The 23,975-nt window shown below is 42.4% G+C and overlaps 2 protein-coding genes across 4 annotated transcripts in view; one reads left to right on the top strand and one right to left on the bottom strand.

The window, feature by feature from the left end:
- The window catches only part of rbks (ribokinase), a 79,874-nt gene that overhangs the window by 7,251 nt on the left and 48,648 nt on the right, over positions 1–23,975 (bottom strand). For all 3 annotated transcript variants that reach the window (XM_003217368.4, XM_062973375.1, XM_062973383.1), the window contains one exon: positions 16,929–17,117. In XM_003217368.4, coding sequence (XP_003217416.1) covers positions 16,929–17,117 — 189 coding nt within the window. The remainder of the gene's footprint in view (positions 1–16,928; positions 17,118–23,975) is intronic.
- On the top strand, positions 7,709–12,987 carry LOC134297009 (uncharacterized). The gene is made up of 2 exons (XM_062973362.1): positions 7,709–9,479; positions 12,708–12,987. Exons 1-2 carry the CDS (start codon positions 7,932–7,934, stop codon positions 12,747–12,749), a joined length of 1,590 nt encoding a protein of 529 aa, XP_062829432.1. The 5' UTR covers positions 7,709–7,931; the 3' UTR covers positions 12,750–12,987.

Here is a 23,975-nt window from a genome sequence, read left to right as displayed (position 1 = left end):
GTTGAATTGTAGTAGAGCTAGTGCAGTGTGATGGTTACTGTTGAATTAGAATTCTAGGAGACCAGTGTTAAAATCTCCTCTCAGCCATGGAAATCCACTGCATGACCTTCAGCAAGTCACACCCTTTCATCCGCTGAACAAATATTGCCAAGAAATCCTAAGATAGGTTCACCTAGGGTCACCATAAGTTAGAAATTAATTGAAACAGGGTGCATGCACATACACTAATGGTCCAGCATTCAATTTCTAGATCCTTGGAACTGTTTCAGTGCCATGTCCAGCCATTTATTTATTTTGTTTGAAAAGAACAAACCTACATGATTTTGGATGATATCAAATCTGTGCTTGCAGGTTGCCATATGGAAAAGTTATCCTTCAAAGAGAGCCCCCACCTCCCGTTTGCTTGCCCAATCCCATAAATACACAAGCTCAGGGGTACATTTAAATCTGGATTCATTTTAATCCGGACCATTATCTTCCAATACTATCATCTCTGGGGCTAATCCTGTGTTCTGTCAACTTATCTTGGCTAAAAGATGTGCATACAAAGGCAATACACTCCATTTACTTATGGTGCTCCATATGAACAGATTATGATTATCAACAGTGCATCTATAGATGTATAAAGCCAGCAATATAAGAGATAAATATGCAATACATGAGAACATTACATTTATATGAGAATCTGCATGAGGTAATGATTTGTGAGCTGGACCATGATTCGGAAACAAGAGTTCGAAATCCCTATTCAGACATGGAAATCCATTGGATGACTTTGAGCAAACCATACTTTCTCTGCCTAAGAGAAAGACAAACCTCTTTTGAATAAATCTTGCCAAAACCCCTCTATGATGGGGTCACTATACTTTGGAATCAACATGAAGGTACATATATGCAACAATATATTTAAATATACAGAACATTTTGATGTGAAGCTTTTACATTTTTCTATCAAATGTTATAAGTACAGTGGTGTGCATAGAGCCCCTAGTGGTGCAATGGGTTAAACCCTTGTGCTGGCAGGACAGCTGACTGAAAGGTCGGTGGTTTGAATCCGGGGAGAGGGGCGAGCTCCAGTCTGTTAGCTCTAGCTCCCCATGCGGGGACATGAGAGAAGCTTCCCATAGTTTGGTAAAATATCAAACATCCAGACATCCCCTGGGCTGGGCTGTGACGCAGCTCGTTAGTATCCAGCTGCAATAAATCACTACTGACCGAGAGGTCATGAGATCGAACCCCGGGTTGGATTGAGCTCCAGACCATTTAATAGCCTAGCTTGCTGTTGACCTTAGCAGCCCAAAAGACAGTTGCATCTATTGAGTAGAAAATTTAGGTACCGCTTTATGCAGGGAGGCTAATTTAACTAATTTATGACACCATAAAAACTTCCAGCAGCATGCGGAAAGGAACGAGGAAGTACTCCATCAAAGGACTTAGTGTCACAAGTGGACGATGAAGTGGCAGCTCCCCCTGTGGCTGGAATTGAGCTTACCCTCATAAAAACTGGAAGCTGGAAAATGTTAAATTGTCTCTGTGTCTGTCTATATATTGTATGTTTAATGGCATTGAATGTTTGCCATGTATATGTGCATTGGAATCTGCCCTGAGTCCCCTTCAGGGCGAGAAGGGCAGAATATAAATACTGTAAATAAATAAATATCCTTGTAGACGGCCAATTCTATCACATCAAAAGCGACTTGCAGTTTCTCAACTTGCTCCTGACACGAAAAAAGTGGTGTGCATGAAAATATAGCATGTACCTTTGGATGAGTAGGTGGCAACATACCATTTTATCATTGTGTGTATAGTAGGAACTGGTTGTTGAAATAGCATATTCCATTTATGGGATGGAAAATAGATAACTGGGGGTTGGGATGAGATATGACATACCATTTCCTAATCAGCTCTGTTTTAAACTAATTAAAAGTTCCCCCTACACTTTTCAACCCTTTAAAGAAACCTGTGACTGTCATCTAATGGTGATTGTACTTGTAAATTATCTCAGCAGCCTATTTCTTGCTATAGCAAACTGAAGTACACACTTGAAATTAATACCTGTGCTGTTCTTTGTATGAATGGATGAATCACACAAGCATAAAATAATAGCCCAGTCGCAACAAGAGGGATACATTTGCATCATCTTGTCTTGGGCACTTTCATACTATACAATTATAGCACTGTGATTCCAATTTAACTGCCAATTCCCTTGATGCACTGCCTATAGATGGAACCATGGCAGTTAAAATGGAACCATAGCATTATAATTCCATAGTGTGAATGGTGTCCAGAAAGGACTATACTGGGATGGACAGGGGCTTAAATATGTCAATTAGATCTTTGAGCATTGATTGAGTCTAAAATGAAATGCCAGGAGTTCAGAGAAGTGACACCCTGCTAGGTCTTTTCTCTGATTTTACATATGCAGTGACATACTCCAGAACTTTTGCAAATCCCCAAGGGTATATTTTTATGATTTCACAGAATGCCTGGCACAGAAAACCATGTACTGTGCCTGAACCCTGGTCAAATTAAGACCTGGTTCTGCTAATGTATGAGCTGCGAGGCTCTCTTTGAACTCAGAAGGAAAGAATGACTAGACACTGGATTTTCATGGATGTCTTGATTTATGAGATTGCTCACAATTCATGTCTCTCTGACAGCTGGGTCCTGATTAAATGATGCCTTCCCATCTGGAAGGAGACTATGAAAGCCCCTGAAAATGTGGGCTAGAAAGGGATTTAATTAGCTGGCGAGCTCTGAGTGGTTTAGAAATAATACTAGACCATGACCTGGGTGGTCTTCCACCCCTCCCTCCTGCATATGTTCAGATCGAAAGCTACACTATACAAACCTGTTTACATTTTGCACCATTTGCTTAAACTATGCTTCCTGGATGATCAAATAGCCATTTATATTACAGGCCCAGGGGTAGTGTATCATATGGTACTGTCTTGAACTAGTCAGGGCAGGTCTTTGGTATCAAGTATTATGGAGCTTCATATCTGGCTGTGCAGAGGTGTATCAAAAAGCAACCTTTGCTTCATTACGTGGATGTGATATTTCAAAAGCCTGCACATCTCCCGATGCCTCATATTATTCCCTTTTATCAAAAGAGGGATAATTAGGCCTTCTGATCTCAATGGTAGCCACATGCCCAAAGTTCATCCAGAGCATTGCTATCCTCAAATATGCAGTGCAGTGCTGCCAGCAAATAGAAGCAAAGAAAGCCCTCTCTTCACTCTCATCCCCCTCCTTCTAGTACCTTATTAGAAAACTTGGTTGTATGGTGCCTGGAATATCACTGGTGCATGCCCCTTTACATCTGATGCCTTTTCCACAGAAATACCTGCAAGGAAGATTGACTCCAACATCTTTCTTGTTACTAAAAACAATCAGAATTTGCTCAGCCTGGTTAATCATTTTGTTCCTTCCTAAGTATTTAAAAAAAAGCCTTAATACTCTATTCGTAGCATTACTTCCATTACCAGGAACATCTAGCTCAGTACTAGTTTTTTTTGTTTTGTTTTTGTTTTTTGCATCATGGAAGGGAAGGAGCCAGCAATGTAGCTATAACAGAACAGTTGTTTGGGTTGTACCTACACTAGAATCATACCAGTTAGATACCATTTCTATTATCTTGGTTTTACTTGATAGAATTTTAGAATTTGTAGTTTGGTGATTTGGAATGCTGTTCTAGTGAGATCTAGTCTACCTTCCTGAATGACAGCACTACAACTCTCTAGCCAGAGATTAGTGTAAACATGCTGTCAAACTACAAATACCAGGATACCATCAGATGGAACCTAGTGTTAAGTAGTGTTGAACAGCTATGAACTATGTAGTGTGTCATCTACACTAAGGGACAATTACAGAGCCAAGACTCAGTTGTCTTCTTTTCAGGCCATCACTATTCAAAGCAATGGCAGGTAGATGCTAATGTCAAGTAACAGCTCTCAGTTGAACTGAAAGGTGGCTATGGGACAACATCAGGAATCCGGAGGGCTGATGGTATCAGGTTTTATCTGAGGTAGAGGCAGAGCCGGCCCTAGATATTTTTCAAATGTAGGCAAACAGAAGTTTGCCCCCTCCCCCCCAAACCAATCACTGAAAAATAAAAGCGTTAGATAAGCAAAAATGTTTGATTAGAAGGAGGGATTAAGGAAAAGCCTATTAAACATCAAATTACATTAAGATTTTACAAATTAAGCACTAAAACATCATGTTTTACAACAAATCAACAGAAAAAGCAGTTCAATACCTTGCAGAGGCAGGCCGCAGGAGGCAGGAATTGCCTTGATGGCGCCCCCAACAAGATGGCGCCACAGGCAACTGCCTAGTTGGCCTGGTGGTTGAACCGCCTCTGGGCAGAGGTGATCACTTACTCAAAACCCTTCTCTTAGAATGGGAGATTGGGAACAGGCTGAGAGCTGTTTGATTTTATGAACATGATCCAAAGTAACTGGATATTTTGTTCTCTCTCTCTCTCTCTCTCTCTCTCTCCCCCCCCCCCCCCCCCCAAATAGCAGTAGTACAATCCATCGGAGCTGGAGAATATTATTTTATGGGGCTATAAATTCCAGGAACTAACCCAACATTTTGAATTATGTTCAAACAAGTTGGTCCTAACCACAAGTCCTATGAGCCCTATCAGTATAAGACTGCTTCCTCTGTTGCCATGCGTTTCCTGGAAGAAAGATACTGGGGTCTTTGGTAACAAACAAGTAACAAGTGCATGTTCAGTGTATTTCTGTGTGATACTGTAGATAGACAGATATTTTTAAATGTCATAAAAACTTGAATCATAACCACACTGCAAAGATCCAATAGACAACCCCTATCCCTGGGTTTATTATATAGTGATTCAAGTCCGAGGGAATCATTTCAAGTCATGTGGCTTTAATAGACAAGCTGAATTTTAGAAAATAAGAGGTGCAGTGTTAAATAAAATTTAATCGCTGATGATTGGAGCAGCTACAGGGCCAATTTATTCTTGCATGGGTCTTTGTTTTACAAAAAAATCACGGAATTGTATATTTGTAGGCAAGAAAGCAGAGAGCAAAGTCAGAGGGTGATGTAGGCCACATAATAAATTAAAAGAGCTATTATAACATCCCTAGTGAGGGCATTATAGTTAAAATAATACTCTTCACCTCATCAGGCTGGAGTGCAATTAACCACAATTAGAGCACAACAGCTCTCAATTAGCTTGTCTGAGAATAGACTGCTGCTGTGGCCTCTCTCATACACAGTGGCCAATGCCATTTTCTTCTAACACAAAACAGCAAAGAACAGAAAAAGGATAAACACCCTCCCCTTTGGATGAATGGCAGAAGGCGCCCTCAGACACTTGTTGTCTGCCAAGGGATTCATTTACTAGTGACTGTTTCCTTCATTGTCAGGAGGTTAACAGAAACAAAATCACTGTTCGTTCAGCAAATGCCCTGCTAGATATCAAACACCAAGCACTATGACTTAATAGCAAAGGCATTTTAGTAGTATTGAGAGTCAACCACAAGCTCTACATCTGCTGAGGCACAGAATTTTAAGTAATTAGTCACTGGAATGGGTTCCATATTTATTTTCTCCTGAGTCATAGCCGTTAGGCCACAAAGTCAGGAAACAAAGCATGAAAGTGTGTATGTGTGTGTGTGTGTGTGTGTGTACTGAAGAGCTTTCTGGCTTTGTTAATATGTTTTTCTATTTTTTCCAGCAACTGTTACACTTTGCTGCCTTGGGTCTCCTACAAGCCCTTCATTTCCATGGATCTTCCATCCACAGAGTGTGCCATCCACGACTTGAAAACATTAACAAAAATTCAAAAAGCAAACCCTAATTTTGCAGTTTTCTACAACATGCCCTTGCATATAAATGGTACTTGAGCATCCATTAATTTTGCTGTCCTTGGAAGGTCCTGGAACCAAACCCCAGGAGATACAACAGGTCCACTATAGAATCATAGAATCACACTGTTGGAAAAGACTACTAAGGCCATCCAATCCAACCCTATATAGTTAAGAAGAGTTTCAGGAGACACGGAATGGAACAGAAGAATGTTCCTGGGGTGAAGAAGTGGTCCGATTCTCACTATTGAAAATAGTAATGCCTGGAGATCCTGTGCAGATCATATTATTGCTATCACATTAGACATAACAGAACACATAGCAACTGCTTCATGCTACTGCCATAGTATGAATGTCATTATGAGACCTGGCACCCTGGGCTTGAACACACACCCTTTTCACAAGTAATTACTTTACTAGTAACATTGATTTTCTGTTTATTTATCTCAATGTGTATATTCCAATTTTCTATGATAAAAATCCAACTGAAGAGGGTTTACACTAAAACCTAAAAGTCACATTCATGGGGGGGGGGGATCTCTGAAAACAAATGTAGCAACAAATAGAAGTAAAAAAAAATACTACAAAAACATAAAAATAATTGCAGGAAAAGGAAGCATTCGCTCAACTGAAAAAAATAGTTTTAAGAGTTTGTTTCAAAGTCAGGAAAGAGGGAAGCAGTCTTAGAAGGCAATCTAGTGAAGAATTCAATAAATTAATATTGGGAAATGCCACTGGTGCATTTCTCTAAAGCACTGCTTCTTAAACTGTGGGTCCCAACCCCAATGACCCTAACTTAGCTCATGTTGGAGTCGTGAAAAAATTGGCAACAGTAAAAGTTTTCTAAACATCACTTAGTGGCTGTTGGAGACATTTACATGAATCTGTAACAGGCAGTGTTTACAGTGGTTTCTCCAGTGGAACCTTCAACTGCACTTCATAAAAAGAAAATTGACTTTTAGGCAAGCCTTTCAAATGCTGATTTGTTATCAGTAAATGTTTGATCTTCATACCTATTTTATATTTCTGTATAGCTGGGGTCATGTAAAAAAATTCTCAGGCCAAAGGGGATCCCTAGTGGAAAAGTTTAAGAAGTCCTTTAACTGCTTTGGCACAGTGGGGTAGAGAGTCGTCAACAACAACAACAACAACAACAACAACAACAACAACAACCACATCAAATATGACCCATTCAGCTGTTAACATTATTTAAGCTCCTTTGAAATATCTTCTTTTTATAATAAATTGTTCACCACTTGCATCTTATTCTAAAATGAAGAAGAGTGATACACATGCTGTGAGTCACACTGGAGAAGTCATAGCTCTGACAACATCATCCAGGTAACCCCCGAACAGACAGAAGGCAATTAGAGAGGAGACATTTTGTGATTATTGAAGCATTCTGGCTGGCATAGCAGGATAAAAAAAGTTTCTCCCTTTTTCTTTATAAGGCCATTATCTCCTAAACATACTTAAATACACCCTTGTGTGTTAGCTGTTATTTTAAGGAAGGGGGGGGGGGAGGAATGGACGAGTCTTTAGAAAAAAGGAGCAAGGGAAAAGAGTCATTGGAACATACACATTATTTCCCACAGGAACATATACTGTGAATTAATCTTATTTTAAAATGTAACTTTTAAAAGGGATCTACAAGTTTATGCTTGATTACTCATAAGTAAGCCTCACTGGCTTTAGTAGAATTTATTTCTTAGTACACACTTCCCACAGTTAACAAAGCCCCAGACAAAGAAGCTCTTTTTTGCAAAATCTTTTTTCTACTCATTCAATCGTCCTCTTCCACCGCTTCTGTCTAGTTAGAGGAAGGATGGTGAAGAAAGGCTAAAGACACACTTTTGGTGCCAGGGTGCATCAGTGTGTCAGAACCCTGCTACTAGAGCCTGGATGTGCCTCTGAGTTTCAGGGTCACTGACATTGATAAGACACCTGCGTCCCAGGACTCGGAGGAGAAACGGCTGCTGGACTTGGCGGGGAATTTGCGCGGGGTTTTACTGAGCGGGAAGAGACTGTTTAAATGAGGGGGAGGGTATATAAAGGAGGGTTGGCCGGAGCCTCCCATTCTTGGCTTTTCTGATGTTCATGTTTCCTACAGTAAAAGTTCCTGGTGATACCACAGAGAGTCTCGTGTGTTCATTCAGGAGCGGCTGTGGTGAGCTGACACTAAGCCAAGAATACGGACACCATCCCGCTGTAGCGGTGAGGTGTAACATGCAAGTGGAGGATGAAGAGCTCTTGGGCGCCGGAGGAGGAAGGTCGGAAAGGGCCACTCCCGAGCCGGACGCTGAGTTCCACCAGCTGGCGGCCCTGGCGTCATCCACCGCTTATGCCCAGCCAAATGGGGTAACCCAGAGGCGCGGAGTGGTGCGGGGAGATAGCACCGGAGGAGAGGAAGGTTCACCTTCCCCAGGCCCGCAAAAGATGGTGTTTCTGGAGGAGAGGATGTCGGCGATGGAGACCACCCTGGCAGTGATGTCGAGGGCGATGGAGCGCCTGGCGGTTTTGGCGGAGCCGGAGCGAGGAAGGGAACTTCGGGCTAGCTCAATGTGGGACGTGAGCATGGGAAGCAGCCAGGGCTTTGCAGACCTCCCAGCACCGAAGGGAAGGGAAATGCGAAAGGAGCCCGGCGCCCGGCCCAAGATCCAAACGAGCCTGACGCGGGTGGAGGAGAGTGACGACGAAGGGGAAAAGCCTCCGAGAATCCCGGCTACGCTCCCAACTGAGACCCTGGTGCCCCTGGCGAATGCCGGGCGTGGCACAGGACAAAGGGAAGCAGCAGCGGGGCCCACTGGCCCGCAAGGGGGCTTGCGACGGGCGGAGAATTGGGGATTGCCACCACAGGGACCCCTACCGAGACGAGAGGAACTAAGGATCGAGTTTGGGGGAGAGTCCTCTGAACTGGATTTTTTCCTGACCACGGTGAGGGGCTATATGGAGGACAATGCTCACACTTTTAGAACGGAATCCAGCCGGGTACGGGCCATTGGTGCAGTGTTGAAGAGGGGAGCGGCCAGCTGGTACGTTCAACTACACGCGCGGCGCGACCCATGTCTGGGGTCACTCCGACGCTTTATGGGGGCCCTGGAGACCCGTTTCCGAGATCCACTGGAGCAGATCCGGGCGAGGGAGGAGTTGAAGACCGTCTCCCAGGGGCAGAGGTCGGTATCTGAGTATGCGGAGGAGTTCCAATGCCTCGCTGAAAAGGTGCCGGAATGGTCTGCAGTGACAAAGATAGAACTCTTCAAAGAGGGGCTCAGGCGGGAGATCCTCTCCTGGGCGGTGCATCGTGATGAGCCTGACACACTGCGCGGATGGATTCAGCTGGCGGGGCGCATCGAGACATCGCTGGCCCAGGCGAGGAGGCACCGAGGAGGGCTACAGCAGCGGCCGCAGATGAAAGAGGGGAGCCGGAAGGAGGGATCAACCCCAGCCGGGAGGAGAACGGAGCCGACAGGGAACGTGAGCGCCAGCAGGAGGGGCTGCTTCGTGTGCGGCCGTTTGGGCCACAGGGCTGCCGAGTGCTGGCAGAGAAAAGGGGAAGGCGGAGGCCCGCCCAAACCAAGAGCCGTGGCAGGGAAACGCGCCGAGGAAGAACCACCGATGAGGCACCACTCGGGGGGGTTGGTAAGTCAGGACAAAGCCATGATAGTGGTCCCCATTCAGCTGGAAAGTGGCAGCAAACAAGCAACCTGCAAAGCATTTGTGGATTGTGGATGTTCCAGGAACATCATCTCCCCTGAATTAGCCGAGGGATTGGGATGCGAAAGAACGAACCTAGAATCCCCAATAGCTTTTTCGCAGTTGGACGGATCCACAGCATCGGGATCATTAGCTAAGTACAGTGCCGAAGATGTAAAGTGTAAGATAGGGAGTTGGGAAGGAAAGGTGTCATTTGTGATATCACAAATAGCCAGCTATAATGTTATACTAGGCATGCCATGGCTGGGGCAGGCCAACCCGCAAATCAACTGGGAGGATAAGAGCATGATCTTCAGGATGAAGTTGGAAGGAGGGAGCCAGGAAGTGGAGAGGGAGCCGGGGAAAAGGGGGGAGGAAGACTCTATCAGGATAGCAGAACTGGCAGATAAATTACCCCCAGAGTATCGGGATTTTGTGGACGTATTTGATGAGAAGGAAGCAGACAGTTTCCCACCGAAGCGGAGAGTTGAAGTGAAGATAGAGCTAGTCCCAGGAGCAGAGCTTCCTAAGGCAAAAATATACCCAATGTCGGCTAGGGAAAAGGAGGAACTGAGAAAATACATTGATAAAAACCTAGCGAGGGGTTTCATAGAGCCTTCAAATTCCCCTCTAGGGGCGCCTGTGTTGTTCAGGCGCAAAAAGGACCAAACGCTGAGGCTCTGCATTGACTACAGGGGCCTGAATGCAATCAGTTCTGTAAATAAATACCCCCTACCTTTAGTGAAGGACTTGATCGCCCAGTTATCGGAGGGACAGATATTCACTAAATTGGACTTAATTGAAGCGTACCATAAATTGCAGATTAAACCAGAGGACAGGTGGAAGACGGCCTTCTCCTGTGCATTCGGATTATTCAATTATCGTGTGCTCCCCTTCGGTTTGTGCGGCGGAGGTGCCGCGTTCATGCAATTAATCAACGAAGTGTTGCATCCATTGTTGTACAAGGGAGTCTTTGTTTTTTTAGATGACATATTGTTAGTATCTCGGACTAAGGAGCAACACATAGAACTAGTCAGGGAAGTCCTGCAAAAGTTGAGAGAAGCAAAACTGTATGCGAAGCTTGCCAAGTGCGAGTTCAATAAAGACCAGATAGACTTTCTGGGGTATAGGATTTCCTCCCAGGGAGTGGCGATGGACCCTGCGAAGGTAGAAGACGTGAGGGGGTGGGAAGCCCCCAAAACACGGAAGCAGCTGCAATCCTTCCTAGGGTTCGCAAACTTCTATAGAACATTTATCAAGGACTTTGCGCGCCTCACTTTGCCATTAACGGATTTGTTAAAGACTAAAGGCAGGGGAGAAACAGCCAAAGTGAAGGCCCCAGGGGCCAAACTGACCTGGACAATAGAATGCCAGGAAGCTTTCGAAGCCCTTAAAAAGCGTTTTACTGAGGAGCCTGTCCTACAGCACCCTGATATGTCTAAAGCCTTTGTATTACATTGCGATGCGTCAGACCGGGCATATGGGGCAGTTCTGCTACAGAAAGACGAGGGGGGGAACCTGAAGCCATGTGGCTATCTGTCAAAAAAGTTTAGCGATACAGAAAAAAACTGGCCGATTTGGGAGAGAGAAGCATTAGCGATTCTAAAAGCACTAGAGTGCTGGAGACACTTTCTGGAAGGAAGTGGAACACCGTTTGAGGTGTGGACTGACCATAGAAATTTACAGTATCTAAGATCCCCTCGTAAACTATCAGCGAAGCAAATTAGATGGGCCCAATATTTCAGCCGTTTTGATTTCAGACTCAGATTCTTCCAGGGGAAACATAACATACTCGCTGACGCTCTCTCTCGGATGCCTCAGCACGGGGGAGGAATTCAGGAATCTGAAGGGAGTATTTTTCTTGATAAGCAATGGGGCCTGGCAGTACTAACTCGAGCACAAGCGGCCAAAGAAAACAAACGTACTGCCATTTCCACGGGGGGAGGAGAAATATGGGAGGAAGAGTTGAAGCGAGCGTATGGAATGGACAAATGGTTACAAACTAACAAAGAAAAGGGAGAATTGTGTGGGGATTTGGTGTTTGTAAATAAGAAATTGTATATTCCTGAATGTTTAAGACGAGAAATGTTAAGGAAGTACCATGATAACAAGGGTGCGGGTCATCTAGGCCCCACCAGGACTATTAAACTGTTGGCCAAACAATGCTGGTGGCCCGGAATGAGGAAAGACGCCAGGGGGTACGTCACGCAGTGTGAATTATGTGCAGAGGGAAAAACACCACCGGGGAAGCCCCAGGGGCTATTGCAGAAGGTGGTGGAGCCCATGAGGCCATGGGAATGCGTAGCCATGGATTTTGTAGGCGAACTACCCCCCAGCAGAGGCCACAGATACATTTGGACAATATTGGACCTATTCTCAAAACAGGCACACTTTGTGGCCCTGCCAAAACTCCCTTCAGCTGAAAAACTTGCTGATTTGTATGTGAAGCATGTATATCGCCTACATGGGTGTCCCGACAAGATAATTAGTGACCGGGGAGTCCAATTTACTGCAAAATTTTGGGGAAAATTCTTACAGCTGTTAGGAGCAGAAAGGAACCTGAGCTCGGCCTTTCATCCCGCGACCAACGGGGGGGTCGAACGTACCCAACAGACACTGTGCCAATTCTTAAGGATGTACACCAATTATAGACAGGATGATTGGGCGGACCTTCTTCCGTTTGCTGAGATGGCTTTTAACGGGGCCGTACATTCGGCCACAGGTCGTGCCCCATTCGAAATAGTATACGGACAGGAGGTGGCACCTTTCCCCAGGCTACCCGAGTGGAAGGAAGGGGAGGGCCAGACCGACGAGGAATGGCCGGCCAAAATCAAGCAAGGGTGGCAAACCGTGGTAGAGGCATTGCGGGAAACACAAAAGAAGTACAAGCTCTTTGCGGATCGTAGGCGCCGAGAGGGGGACAAATTGGGCGAAGGAGATCTGGTTTGGCTGAGCACAAAAAACCTGAAATTGGGGTTCCCATCCAAGAAATTGGCTCCACGCTATATAGGGCCATTCAGGGTAGCAAAAAGAATAAACGAAGTGACCTATGAGCTGAGGCTACCAAAGGACCTAGGAAAGGTACACCCGGTATTCCATTGCAGCCTGTTAAAAAAGTATAAAGGAACTCTGGACAGCGGAGAACAATAGTTGTGTTTAATCTTTTCCTTCCAGGACGAAGGGGAGGAGGACGCCATGTCAGAACCCTGCTACTAGAGCCTGGATGTGGCTCTGAGTTTCAGGGTCACTGACATTGATAAGACACCTGCGTCCCAGGACTCGGAGGAGAAACGGCTGCTGGACTTGGCGGGGAATTTGCGCGGGGTTTTACTGAGCGGGAAGAGACTGTTTAAATGAGGGGGAGGGTATATAAAGGAGGGTTGGCCGGAGCCTCCCATTCTTGGCTTTTCTGATGTTCATGTTTCCTACAGTAAAAGTTCCTGGTGATACCACAGAGAGTCTCGTGTGTTCATTCAGGAGCGGCTGTGGTGAGCTGACATCAGTGTGTATACAATAAGCAATGCAATAAAAGGTTGAATTGTGAAACAATGGGACCCCACTCTAGTTAATCCTCCTGGAGCCATGTGTGCCAGCATACAACAGGCAAGATAAACAGCAGTGACCGCCAAATGGAATCTTATATGTGTCAACTCAGAAGAAAAAAAATGATGCAACTCTAAAGAGATTTGTTCAAGAAATAAGTTCATGTCTGGGTCCTCTTATACTATAGGTACCAGTCCCATGATTACAGGATTGCACTGTACTTATAAAACATTAGTTATGAATGCAGAAAAAGGGAATTCACTGCCTCAGACAATAACTTGTTATTATAGGTTGCCATACTGGGGACAGTATTGACTTCACAACAAAAATATTGCAGAAATGCAGCAGGTCTGTTTTGCTAAAACCAGCAAAGCTTTATGAATGGTTTTAAATGTTCCTTTTTCTTTGTAAGATAAGGTCTGTTCTTATGAAATATGAACCTGAATGGTGTGTTTACTTGATCAAAGGGATCATAAAAAAAACCCTCACCTTAGCATCCCAAACCACAACATGTGAAGACAGCCAGACACGATGGATGGAGTTGTTTGTTCTTTCCTGAGAAAATCTTATCAGGAATGCTAGATGCTTGTTGTCATTAAGCTTTCTAAGACTTTCTTCACACCCAGGCAGCCCTTTGTTTTCTGTGTGGTAACATACTAACCTAATGGAATCAACTCTCAATAATATGGAGACAGAGCCCACATGTTGGTGTGCCAGAATTTACTAACTGATAGCTATGCTATCTGTTGCCCCAATCCTCAGACTTTCCCATTTTCTTTTCACTTTTGGCTGTATTGCTCACAAAGGGGGGTTTTCTTCACAAAAGAGGAAGAAGGATATTGTTATAAATTTGTTCTGTGCTTTCAAGTCATTTCCATCTTATGGCAGCCTCAAGGTTATAGGCACTCATAGGGTTGTCTTAGCAAGATTTGTGCAGAGGGACTCTGCTTTTGCTTTCTCGTGAGGCTGAGAGATCATGAGTTTCCCAAAGTCACCTGGTGGGTCATGAAGACCAAGCAAGGATTAGTCCTGATCCCAGAATTGAATGCTTAAACCACTACATCATGGTGGCTTTCTGCAAATTATTGCCATTGTGTATTTTTAGGTGAGTTTATCTTGAGTATGCAATTAAGACCCATACGTTTTACCAAAGACTTGCTCTTGATACATGAAAACGACAATTGGTTCAATCTGGGATCTGAAGAGATATGTGTTTCTTTGGTACACATTTTACTGTGCCAATAAAGGAAAGAGTTCAAGTTCAGCAGGATGACTTTGTTTCACCAAAGCAATCTGGTGTTACCTAATACAGACCCTATCTATGAAACCCCTTAGACTAACTGAGAGGCAATTCACATGGATTAAAGAGCATAAAAGAATGGTCACTCAACAAAAATGGAAAGTAAACTTAAAACAGCAAACTCATAAAAGGTTGTATGGCTCAGCACTTTCACTTACAAAATTAAACTTCAGCACTTTTTGACTGAGTTCAGACTGAATCAAAGTTTAGCACTGGAAAATGGGATTCAACACTATGACAGATCTAGAACAAGTGAAAACAGAAGTGTCTCTAAGCATGTTTCTAAGTAAGTACACATCTCTCATTATTACTGAGGTAAGCAGAATAACTTTAAAAGAAGGACAAATTGTTTTCAGAAAAAGGGAACTTTTTATTTTTGATTCTTAGGAAAAAGCAAGGTAGCTAGAATTTTAGCCATCTTATTATTATTATTATTTTTACTATGGCCATTGGAATATCCCAATAAGCATTGCTGTTAGTCAGGCTGGAAGGCTCTGAGCCTGGAGCTGCAGGCCGAAAAATGCAACTTTCCCAAGCTCTGAAAATGTCACTTCTGTTAAGTAATTCTGGATTGTGTTGAATGAGAATGTTGATAAAGCAGCCAAGTAGATGAGACTACAGAATTTTTCAGAAATTATTCTGCTGAGGACATCTGCCACCAAAGTCTTGGGATTTGGTGGCACTCATAGCTTTAGTTCTGATATCCATAATACAATATTCGTTTCCCAGAAGAAACTTCATTTCAAAAACTCAGCAGGTGGGTCTGTAAGAATCACTGGCATTCTCACCTCATGCCCAAGTCAAAAATACACAAATGCACAAATACTCTTTGCATATGGTTTCTCTCTGTAGAACTAGAGAAACTGAGATGATAATAGTGTACACACAACAATGTTTTATTGAGTGACTGATTGATTGACTTCCTACTTTTCCTCCAAGGAATTCAAGGCAGTGTAATAGCATATTGTAAATATTTAACAGCAGCAACTTTTGAGAAGAAAAATAAGAAGAGTGCACATACTGAACCAACAAATAGAGCCACTGGGATCCTAGCGAAAGACTGGAAATGTTACTTTTTAGATTATAGCTTCCAGAATTCTCCAGTCAGCATGTCCATAGCTATTCACTGCTTGCTCTATCAGGTTTAAGAAGGTACAGTTGGGTGAATTCTGCATATATTTTCAAACGCTGTACAGAACAGCTAGATGTATTCCATATGTCCTGGCATATGTATGCTACATTCAAGCTCTCTTGTTGGGCATTGGAGATGGAAACAGCTTCTGTGAAAGTGGTTCTCAACCTGTGGGTCCCCAGGTATTTTGGTCTACAACTCCCAGAAATCCCAGCCAGTTTACCAGTTGTTAGGATTTCTGGGAGTTGAAGGCCAAAACATCTGGGATCCCACAGGTTGAGAACCACTGTTCTATGAGAAAGACTCCCAGAAACACTCAGAATTCTTTCCTGTCCATTTGCATCTCAGTTACTTCTATCCAGATTTGTATTTTTGAAGACAGAAAAAGATTTCAAGCCAGTCCCTACAATACAGACATCCAGCATGAGAACTCATTTTGTTTTCTTCTGGAGGACTGCTGTCCCCAAAACTAAACCAGCTATTCTGGTTTAGGCACATCATAGGACTATGTGTTACTTTCAACAAAATGAGGAAAATGTCACAACTGCTTCAGAAAAACACATGCTACATGACATCAGGCAGTTAAAATGTATAGTTAGTACATACAGTGCTCTCAAAAACATTCCCAAACTACTCTGGATTTGCATCAGACTGAAGGCATAGTACAAAATGTACCAGCTCTTGCAAAGTATGTCTGAGATAAAATTGCTATCAGAACCTTAACTATTGCCTTTCTTGATGTTTGGGGTGGCTGCTGAGCTAATAATCCTCACATTCCAGCAAAGAGGTGTTCACTCAGCACTTGATTATAAACAGGAAAGGAATCAGTGGTATGTGTGGAACAGAACCCCAAGCCTACAGTTTATGAAAAATGCAGGTCATTGACCTTACAAATCGGGACAAAAATAATTTGGCATGGCATGCCACGCTTCTGCCTTTTAACTATGGAATTTGAGCACCTGATACTACTTAAGCTCTACAAAGCAAAAGCTCTTGCCAGCACAAACAATTCAGACATGTGTGGGCAGAACCCATCCTTCAATTTTGGGGAGTCTGAGAAGCAAAAGACTGGGTGTCTCCTTTCCTCCGGTGCAGAACATACAGAGGTGTTTGAGGTGAGGGTGCTAAGGGATTATGTTGCCATCTTGCACAAGCAATGACAGAATTATCACTAACACTACCAGCTGCAAAGTAAGAGTGGCAGAAGGGTGAAGGAGGACTACAATGATATCATCTGCACATAATGCTCTGGTCTATCTACAGAACACCAGCCTATAAACCTTGGGTGAACTGACACACACTGCACAACAAACTGGAAAATGACAGCATGCTGGCACGAAATGAGTCTTGACCACAGATTTGGCTGTTTGCTCTGCTTTTCTTCGTACTCAAATAACCTTCTTCCAATGCAAGCACATACCGTGGTATCCACAGGGGTGACCTTCTGAGCAGGAACATGTTTTGGAGTGGGTGCATTTTTGGAGACCATGACACAACCCTCTGGGCCCAAGGTTACAATGGCGGTCTTGCAGCCTCGCTCTAACAAGATACATCCCACACGTCCAGCATCTTCAGCATTACCAACTGTAATGCCCGTTAGAATTTCTGCCTTGGATAAAACATTAAAACCATTTCAAAAACACACAAGCAAACAGAAACCTAACCTGACTGCACCTATTACAAACACTGACTAATTTGGTCATGAATATTAGGGCAACAAAGCTTAGATATTAGTCACTTCTGTCAATTGTAGCAAGACATGGCATGTAGTTACCACAGGAGTTACAAGGAAAAAAGGAATAATCACTTCTGGAACACAAATTAGACCACTCGCCTTTTGTTTTATCATTATTTTCACAACTGAAAGACAGTCCTTTTCAGCAAAAGACTGAAAAGTAATACTAGCATTAACCCTTCTAAAGACTGGTAAAAAAGTGAATGTTTATAATGACATGATGAAGCCTTAAATTATATTAAGTTTAAGTGAGCCTCCAAGTATTACACAAAACTAAAATGGAGTGTTCTATTGTTGTATTTTCTAGTATTTCAGGAGTCAAGGCTCCAGAAATGTGTGTAAATCTGGTCCTCTGCCTCTTTTGACCAGAGCTTCAAAAAGTGGTATTTTAAAACCAAAATTCTAAGAACCTGCACTCTTCCAGCTAGTATGTATGAGGGAGGCCCTACATCTGAGGATTTCTGGATGGCTTACAATAAAATAGGTTTAAAATAGTAAATAACACTAATAGTTTCAAAAGATTTTAAAATATAAGTGACAAATATATTTGTCAATTAAAACCCAGTGATTGAGACAATTTTAAATAGCACCACCATAAGAAATGTGCATCTTGTATAAAATCAATTATAAAATCAATGGCATTAATAAAACCAAGTTTTGACTCGGTGCTAAAATGACCCCAATATTGGCACCATCTAGAAGTGGCAGCTCAAAATAAGTTACCTTTCCAGACTCTGGTTTGATTCATGTAAGACAGAGATGGTAGTTATTGAAGAGACAGAAACAGCAAGAGACAGAAACTCCCCATCTGAAGTTAGCAGGGATGCTCTCCTGAGAAATGCCAAAGTAGTTTTGGTAGTCTCACTACTTACTTATCACCTAGAACCTTACATTCCTCAGCACCTAGAAAATAAGGAAGGCAGCAGAAAAACAGCAACAAGCTCCTCAAATGGAGGGTGGTTCAAAAATGCCAACCAACCATGTCTATAGTATTCCCTGTTGATTTTACAATTTGGATGATACCACAAGCACAGAACACTGAGTGTTCCTTTAAGCACAGGGTGTACCCAGAGCTCTCAATTGTTCCTCATTTGGCCGCCTTTCCACACTGCACATAGTGGTGCCAGTTATGTATTTATCAAACCCCAGATGACTTTAGGAGTTTTTGCTGCATCTGCAAAGAGTTGCTTCCAGCTGCATTAAACAATTGAGGAAAAGGGGGAAATCAGGACACGATGGAAAAGGCTGGGAGCCACTTCCTCACAAAGGTAGCAAAAAACACTAGACAGAGTTTACGTGCCAAAGTTAAAATGTGCCGCGAAGCGTCAATTGCGAAATTAAACATAAAACTGCTGGGTTGTGTTGGAAAGTTCCTCCCTTCAATAAAATGTTTTTTAAAAAAACTTCCTACAATTGAAGGAAATAACTAATGACTGCTTTTTAAAAGAAAAGAAAAAACACAAGAGGAGAAGTCCAAGGAGATTATTTATAAACGTTTTCTGCAACAGACCAAATAGGAATGTGCACAGGAAGAAGGAGAAAATGCTGCTAGAACATGGTCATATAGCCTGGAAACCACACAACACTCCAGATGAAAAAATATGTGTAATAAAATTATTATTATTATTATTATTATTATTATTATTATTATTATTAAACTTTATTTGTACCCTGCTAGCATCTCCCGAAGGACTCGATGCGGCTTACAAAGGCCAAGGCCTCAACACACAATATAACAATACAAAACAAAAAGCAAATTAAAAACAATTAAAACAGTATAAACAACAAGCAATAACAATACGCTAAAACACAATAGAACTGGGCCGGGCCAGAGTAATGGGTACAAGATTAAAAGTGCTGATGTGACAAGTGATATATAAGGCTTATAGGGTAAGTGCAGAGTGCGATATGCGATCTTAATTCTAATAAAGTGCTTATGGGACTTGGTATTGGAGATTTCCTATTAATCTGGGAAGGCACATTGGAACAGCCAGGTCTTCAAGTTCTTTCTGAAGACTGCCAATGTAGGGGCCTGTCTGAGATCCTTGGAGAGGGTGTTCCGGAGTCGGGGGGCCACCACAGAGAAGGCCCTGTCTCGTGTCCCCACCAACCGCGCTTGCGACGCAGGCGGGATCACGAGCAGGGCCTCTCCAGATGACCGAAGTGAACTGTTATGGTTGAGCCTTATGGCTCCGATACTGGGTTCGTAGACGGAGATGCGGTCACGGAGGTAGGATGGTCCCAAACCGTTCAGGGCTTTGTAGGTAAGCACCTGCACCTTAAATTGGGCTCGGAAAATAAATGGCAGCCAAATATCATCATCATCATCATCATCATCATCATCATCATCATCTTCTTCTTCTTCTTCCTCCTCCTCCTCCTCCTCCTCCTCCCCCTCCTCCTCCTCTTCCCCCTCCTCCTCCTCCTCCTCTTCCTCCTCCTCCTCCTCCTCCTCCTCCTCTTCTTCTTCTTCTTTTAGACCTCACCCCCTCTCCCCAAAGGGACTCAGGGTGGCTTACAACAATTCACAGATACAGAAAATTATATAAACAATAAACAAACAACAACGGTAAACAATAAAATTAAACATATGATCATTGTTGGTGTTGTTAATGTATAGAAGATTCCAAGCAGCATCATGGATCATTTGATACAATACTTGTTCGACTGCCCCTACTCTATGGTATAGATATACAAAATCACAGATCTTTAGAAATTTAATTAGGTTATCTCTATTGTTTCTGGGGAAAAGGTGATAGACAGACAAACAGACAAAAGACAGATAAGTAGGTAGGCAATAGTCCCACAGATCCACCCTATTTTGTTCAGCTACCCATTTTGGAAGTTCTTCCTTTTACTCTCTATCTCAATTCAGATACTATCTGGAGTAGAGCAGTTGATAGTTGCATTCAAAAATTATACAGCTGAGTAGTTACTTACCAAACTGGTAACACCACAGATGCATCCCACCTCTCCACATCTGTGAAAGACATAGGCCTCACCCACAAGAGCCCCTATGTGGCTTCACATAATGTGTAAAGTATCCTTTCATTTCAGCTTGAGAAATATCACTCTCAAGTACTTTATACACTCATGTATAAATAAAGCCCGTATTTACAATGTCCGCTGCTGTCTCTTTGTAGAGAAGTTTATGTCAAAAGCCCTTATTAAAAATGGCCAACACTGCTCTGCTCCACTTTGAGCACCTAAAATGAGCCCCCCATATTGCTGATGAATTACCCTGGTTAAAATAATAAGGAGGAGGGGAGGAGAGAAAGGAGGGAGTGCTGCCTCCAGTTTGGACAAGGGAAGAGTAATGGAGTGGGAGGGCTTCTCGCCTCTGCTGTGTGTTGCTGCCTTAATGCCTGGTCCCTAAAAAGAGGCAGTTTGCTTTCTTTGCTCTTCTTCCCCACCCCACCCTTTTTAGGCTGTTTTCATTCTTTTTTTCTCATGTATATCTGTATTTCTCTTTCCCTATCTGTATTTGTATAGATATAGACCTTTTAACACGATCAAATAAACATACCCTCTCTTTTTCTATAGCTTTTTCCAGGTATGTTCCCTCTATGCATCTTTCAGAGAGGATAAAATTTATTACATACTTCTAATTTTCACGGTTAAAGCAAAATCCATTATTTTGGCCCCCAAATCTGCCCTTGACTTATACATAGAAGTGACTATGTGAAATTATTCTCTATCCTGGGGGAGGGGGGGATCTTAAGGGCTGATTCAAACATAATTATTTTAGTCCAATAAACAATTGTTCATTACCATATATCAAAAATGACCCTTGTTCCCATGCACTCCTGCGTTGTTCCTCTCCCAAACCACTGTTAAACCACTCTTTGCCACAATGTCTGAACCAGAAAGCTCTTGACTGAGCTGGGCTGAAATCTTGATTCAAATCAAGACTGTTCACTGGCTAGTCTACAGACCATAAGTTTTCTTCCATGACTTAAATCCATACAGTGAGGGAAAATCTATGGCAGTGGTTCTCAACCTGGGGTCCCCAGATGTTTTTGGCCTACAACTCCCAGAAATCCCAGCCAGTTTACTAGCTGTTAGGATTTCTGGGAGTTGAAGGGAAAAAACATCTGGGGACCCCAGGTTGAGAACCACTGATCTATGGCATCGTAGGTTTTGCTTCCTTTTCATGCATCCTCCATTTTATATAGAGCCCTCTCTATTGTACATTGATCAATAGATCGGTAGCATCCATCCCATGTTGTTTTGCTATGTGCATTTATGTAAGACTCTCTTGCATTTTGCTCTGGAAACTTTGTAAAACACCATGGGCATTTTTGATATTCCTTTGAGTTTGAAATACTTTAGCAGCACACAGTCTTAAGATTTGGCTTCCACAGGCCTTGAACATGATATACTTATTCTGCATTGCTTTCATTAGAAGTATTAGGAAGAATAGAGAACCAGCACATTCCTGGGCAAACCTCAGGGATTAGGCTATGCTACATCTGGTGCACAGTGAATTAACAAGCCAGTTTCAACAGGCTTGATCTTTCTGGGAAAAGACAGGAGAAAAAAGCCCTAAACTACAAGCTAAGCAAAAATCCACAAACTGATAACCTTGCAAGATGCTTTCACAATGTTTTGCACATGAACCACATGCAAAGAATGAAGAGCTGCACAAAGGCAATTTATTATTGAAACAGTAAATATGTTTAATAATAAATTTAAAAAACCCTAACATCCACAGCTTGTGAGATGTCCCTTGTGGTAGATGGTCCATTGATATCAAATGCCTGTTTTTGCTTCATTCTAGCACAAAAATTCATAAGGAACAAAATGTTTCAGAATACCAAGTATTTGTGGTTGCCTAAGCATTCACAGTGTTCAGTGGACAAGCACATCTTTCAGACCAAGTCAAGACTCGCAGCTCACATGGCAGAATATGCAGCAACATTCGATACTCTTAAGGCTTTGGAAAGCAACATAATGGTTTTATGCTTTTCTGTTGAGAGGAAAAATAGCAGAAACTTTCAGCTTGGTCTTATGGCTGTTCTCAGCCAATCATAAGCTATCGACAATGTGTCTACCATATTAATTATTAAGATAACTGGCAAAAATGTCATAGCTTATTCTGACAATGGGGAATACATTTCCACTTCCCTTCAAAATAGGTGACTAGTCAATGCAAAACTCTAGACAGATATTAATTCTGACATATTCAAAATTGCCTTTTCCTTTATAAATATTTTAAGGGGAAGGTGATTGGCAGCTCATTATTTTCTCTTTGATGTCATTACAATAAATAAGTAGACCATTAGTTTTGCCCACAGGCCTCTTTAATTCTCAAGCAAGCACTCAACAATATTAAAACATTATGCTTGCATTATTGTGCCTCCAGTTCAGAGGACATGGGAGATATGGCCATCAGGCAATCATTCATCTTCAAGTGAGAGCAATACTGTGATGGAGGACTTTGTGACAAAGTGCTTAATTTTGCCAGCTTATTGAGCAGCATCAAGATTCAAAAATGAATGAAGAATTCCCCAAAAGTCTACTGATTATGTGAAGAAAGTTCATTTATTTAATGGGGTGTGTGATAACACAGCGAGATTTTCTCTGCCTCTTTAAATTTATGGCAAGGTGAACAACTTTTGTCCTCCAGATATTCTTGGATTCCCAACATTCCTCTCCATTGTCTTAGCTGACTAATCTGATGGAAACTTAGTCCAACAAAATCTGGAGGATCATAGCTGCCCACCCCTGATTTTTGAGTACACATTTACTTTTGGTACAGCAAAATGTAACATATTCTTCCCATACCATCCTGTTTGGAAGTTAAGATCTTCATAGGTACCCAAAAGGTGGAAAATACATAATGCAGTTAGTCCTGTTTTGGAATGACATTCTGAAGAAGATGTGATTGCCAGCATTTCTTTTATTTTTATCACCAAATTAGAAAATTCCTTTTTGTCTAAGGATTTCAACATTTGAAATCTGAAATATTAAGTATTATTGCTGAAGAGTTTTAATGCTTATAATGTAAATCTAGCAATTTCTTTGAAACCAGTATTTAAAAGTTTTACAGATTCTCTCTGTCAAAAACAGGCATCAATGGCACTAAATTATTAATGGAACAACTATGTGGAATGCTCTATTTCTCAGAAGGTTAAGTTCAATGGAAAGAAGTAGAATTTGGCAGGAATTTAATAGGACTATATAAATCCCAACTGGAGAAATCTGAGAATGGAATTGGTTTAGAACGAGGAAAAGGGTTGATCTCCCTACTGCAGTCCCTGTTCATCCTACAACTCTCTCTCCCCCCCCTCCCCCCCCCCCCCCCCCCCCAATATCAGGGTTAGTTTCCAGGCATGCCAGGCTTGCGGTAGGAAAATAGAAGAAGGGAGAGTTTTGTGATGCACAATCATGGATCCCAACCATAGCCTTTCCCATTCTTGGGAATGTCTGCATGTCTGCTCATCTTCTCCAGATAAGGTAAAGAGAACCTGTTTCCAGAATCCTTTACTGAGCATGAATAAATACAAAACAGGAAAATGGGCAGAACAGATAAGCCTACTTCATTAGCTTCTCAAAACATGATTTTTAAAATTCTAGAGTACACATATGTACATCAAAATGGAAGTAATAAAAGTGGAAGCTGCTGAAACAAAGAAAAAAATCCCTGCACATTTTGGAAGAAAAAAGTGTTCTCTTGAAGATTCAGATTGTTTTTGTTTACTTTTTGCAAGGATTTCCTGACCCAGTTGT

The sequence above is a fragment of the Anolis carolinensis genome, chromosome 1 (genome assembly GCF_035594765.1).
Source record: "Anolis carolinensis isolate JA03-04 chromosome 1, rAnoCar3.1.pri, whole genome shotgun sequence".
NCBI classification, from domain to species: Eukaryota; Metazoa; Chordata; class Lepidosauria; order Squamata; family Dactyloidae; genus Anolis; species Anolis carolinensis.
Note: the sequence above shows the minus strand (reverse complement) of the source record. Positions and strands in the feature narration are given on the sequence as shown.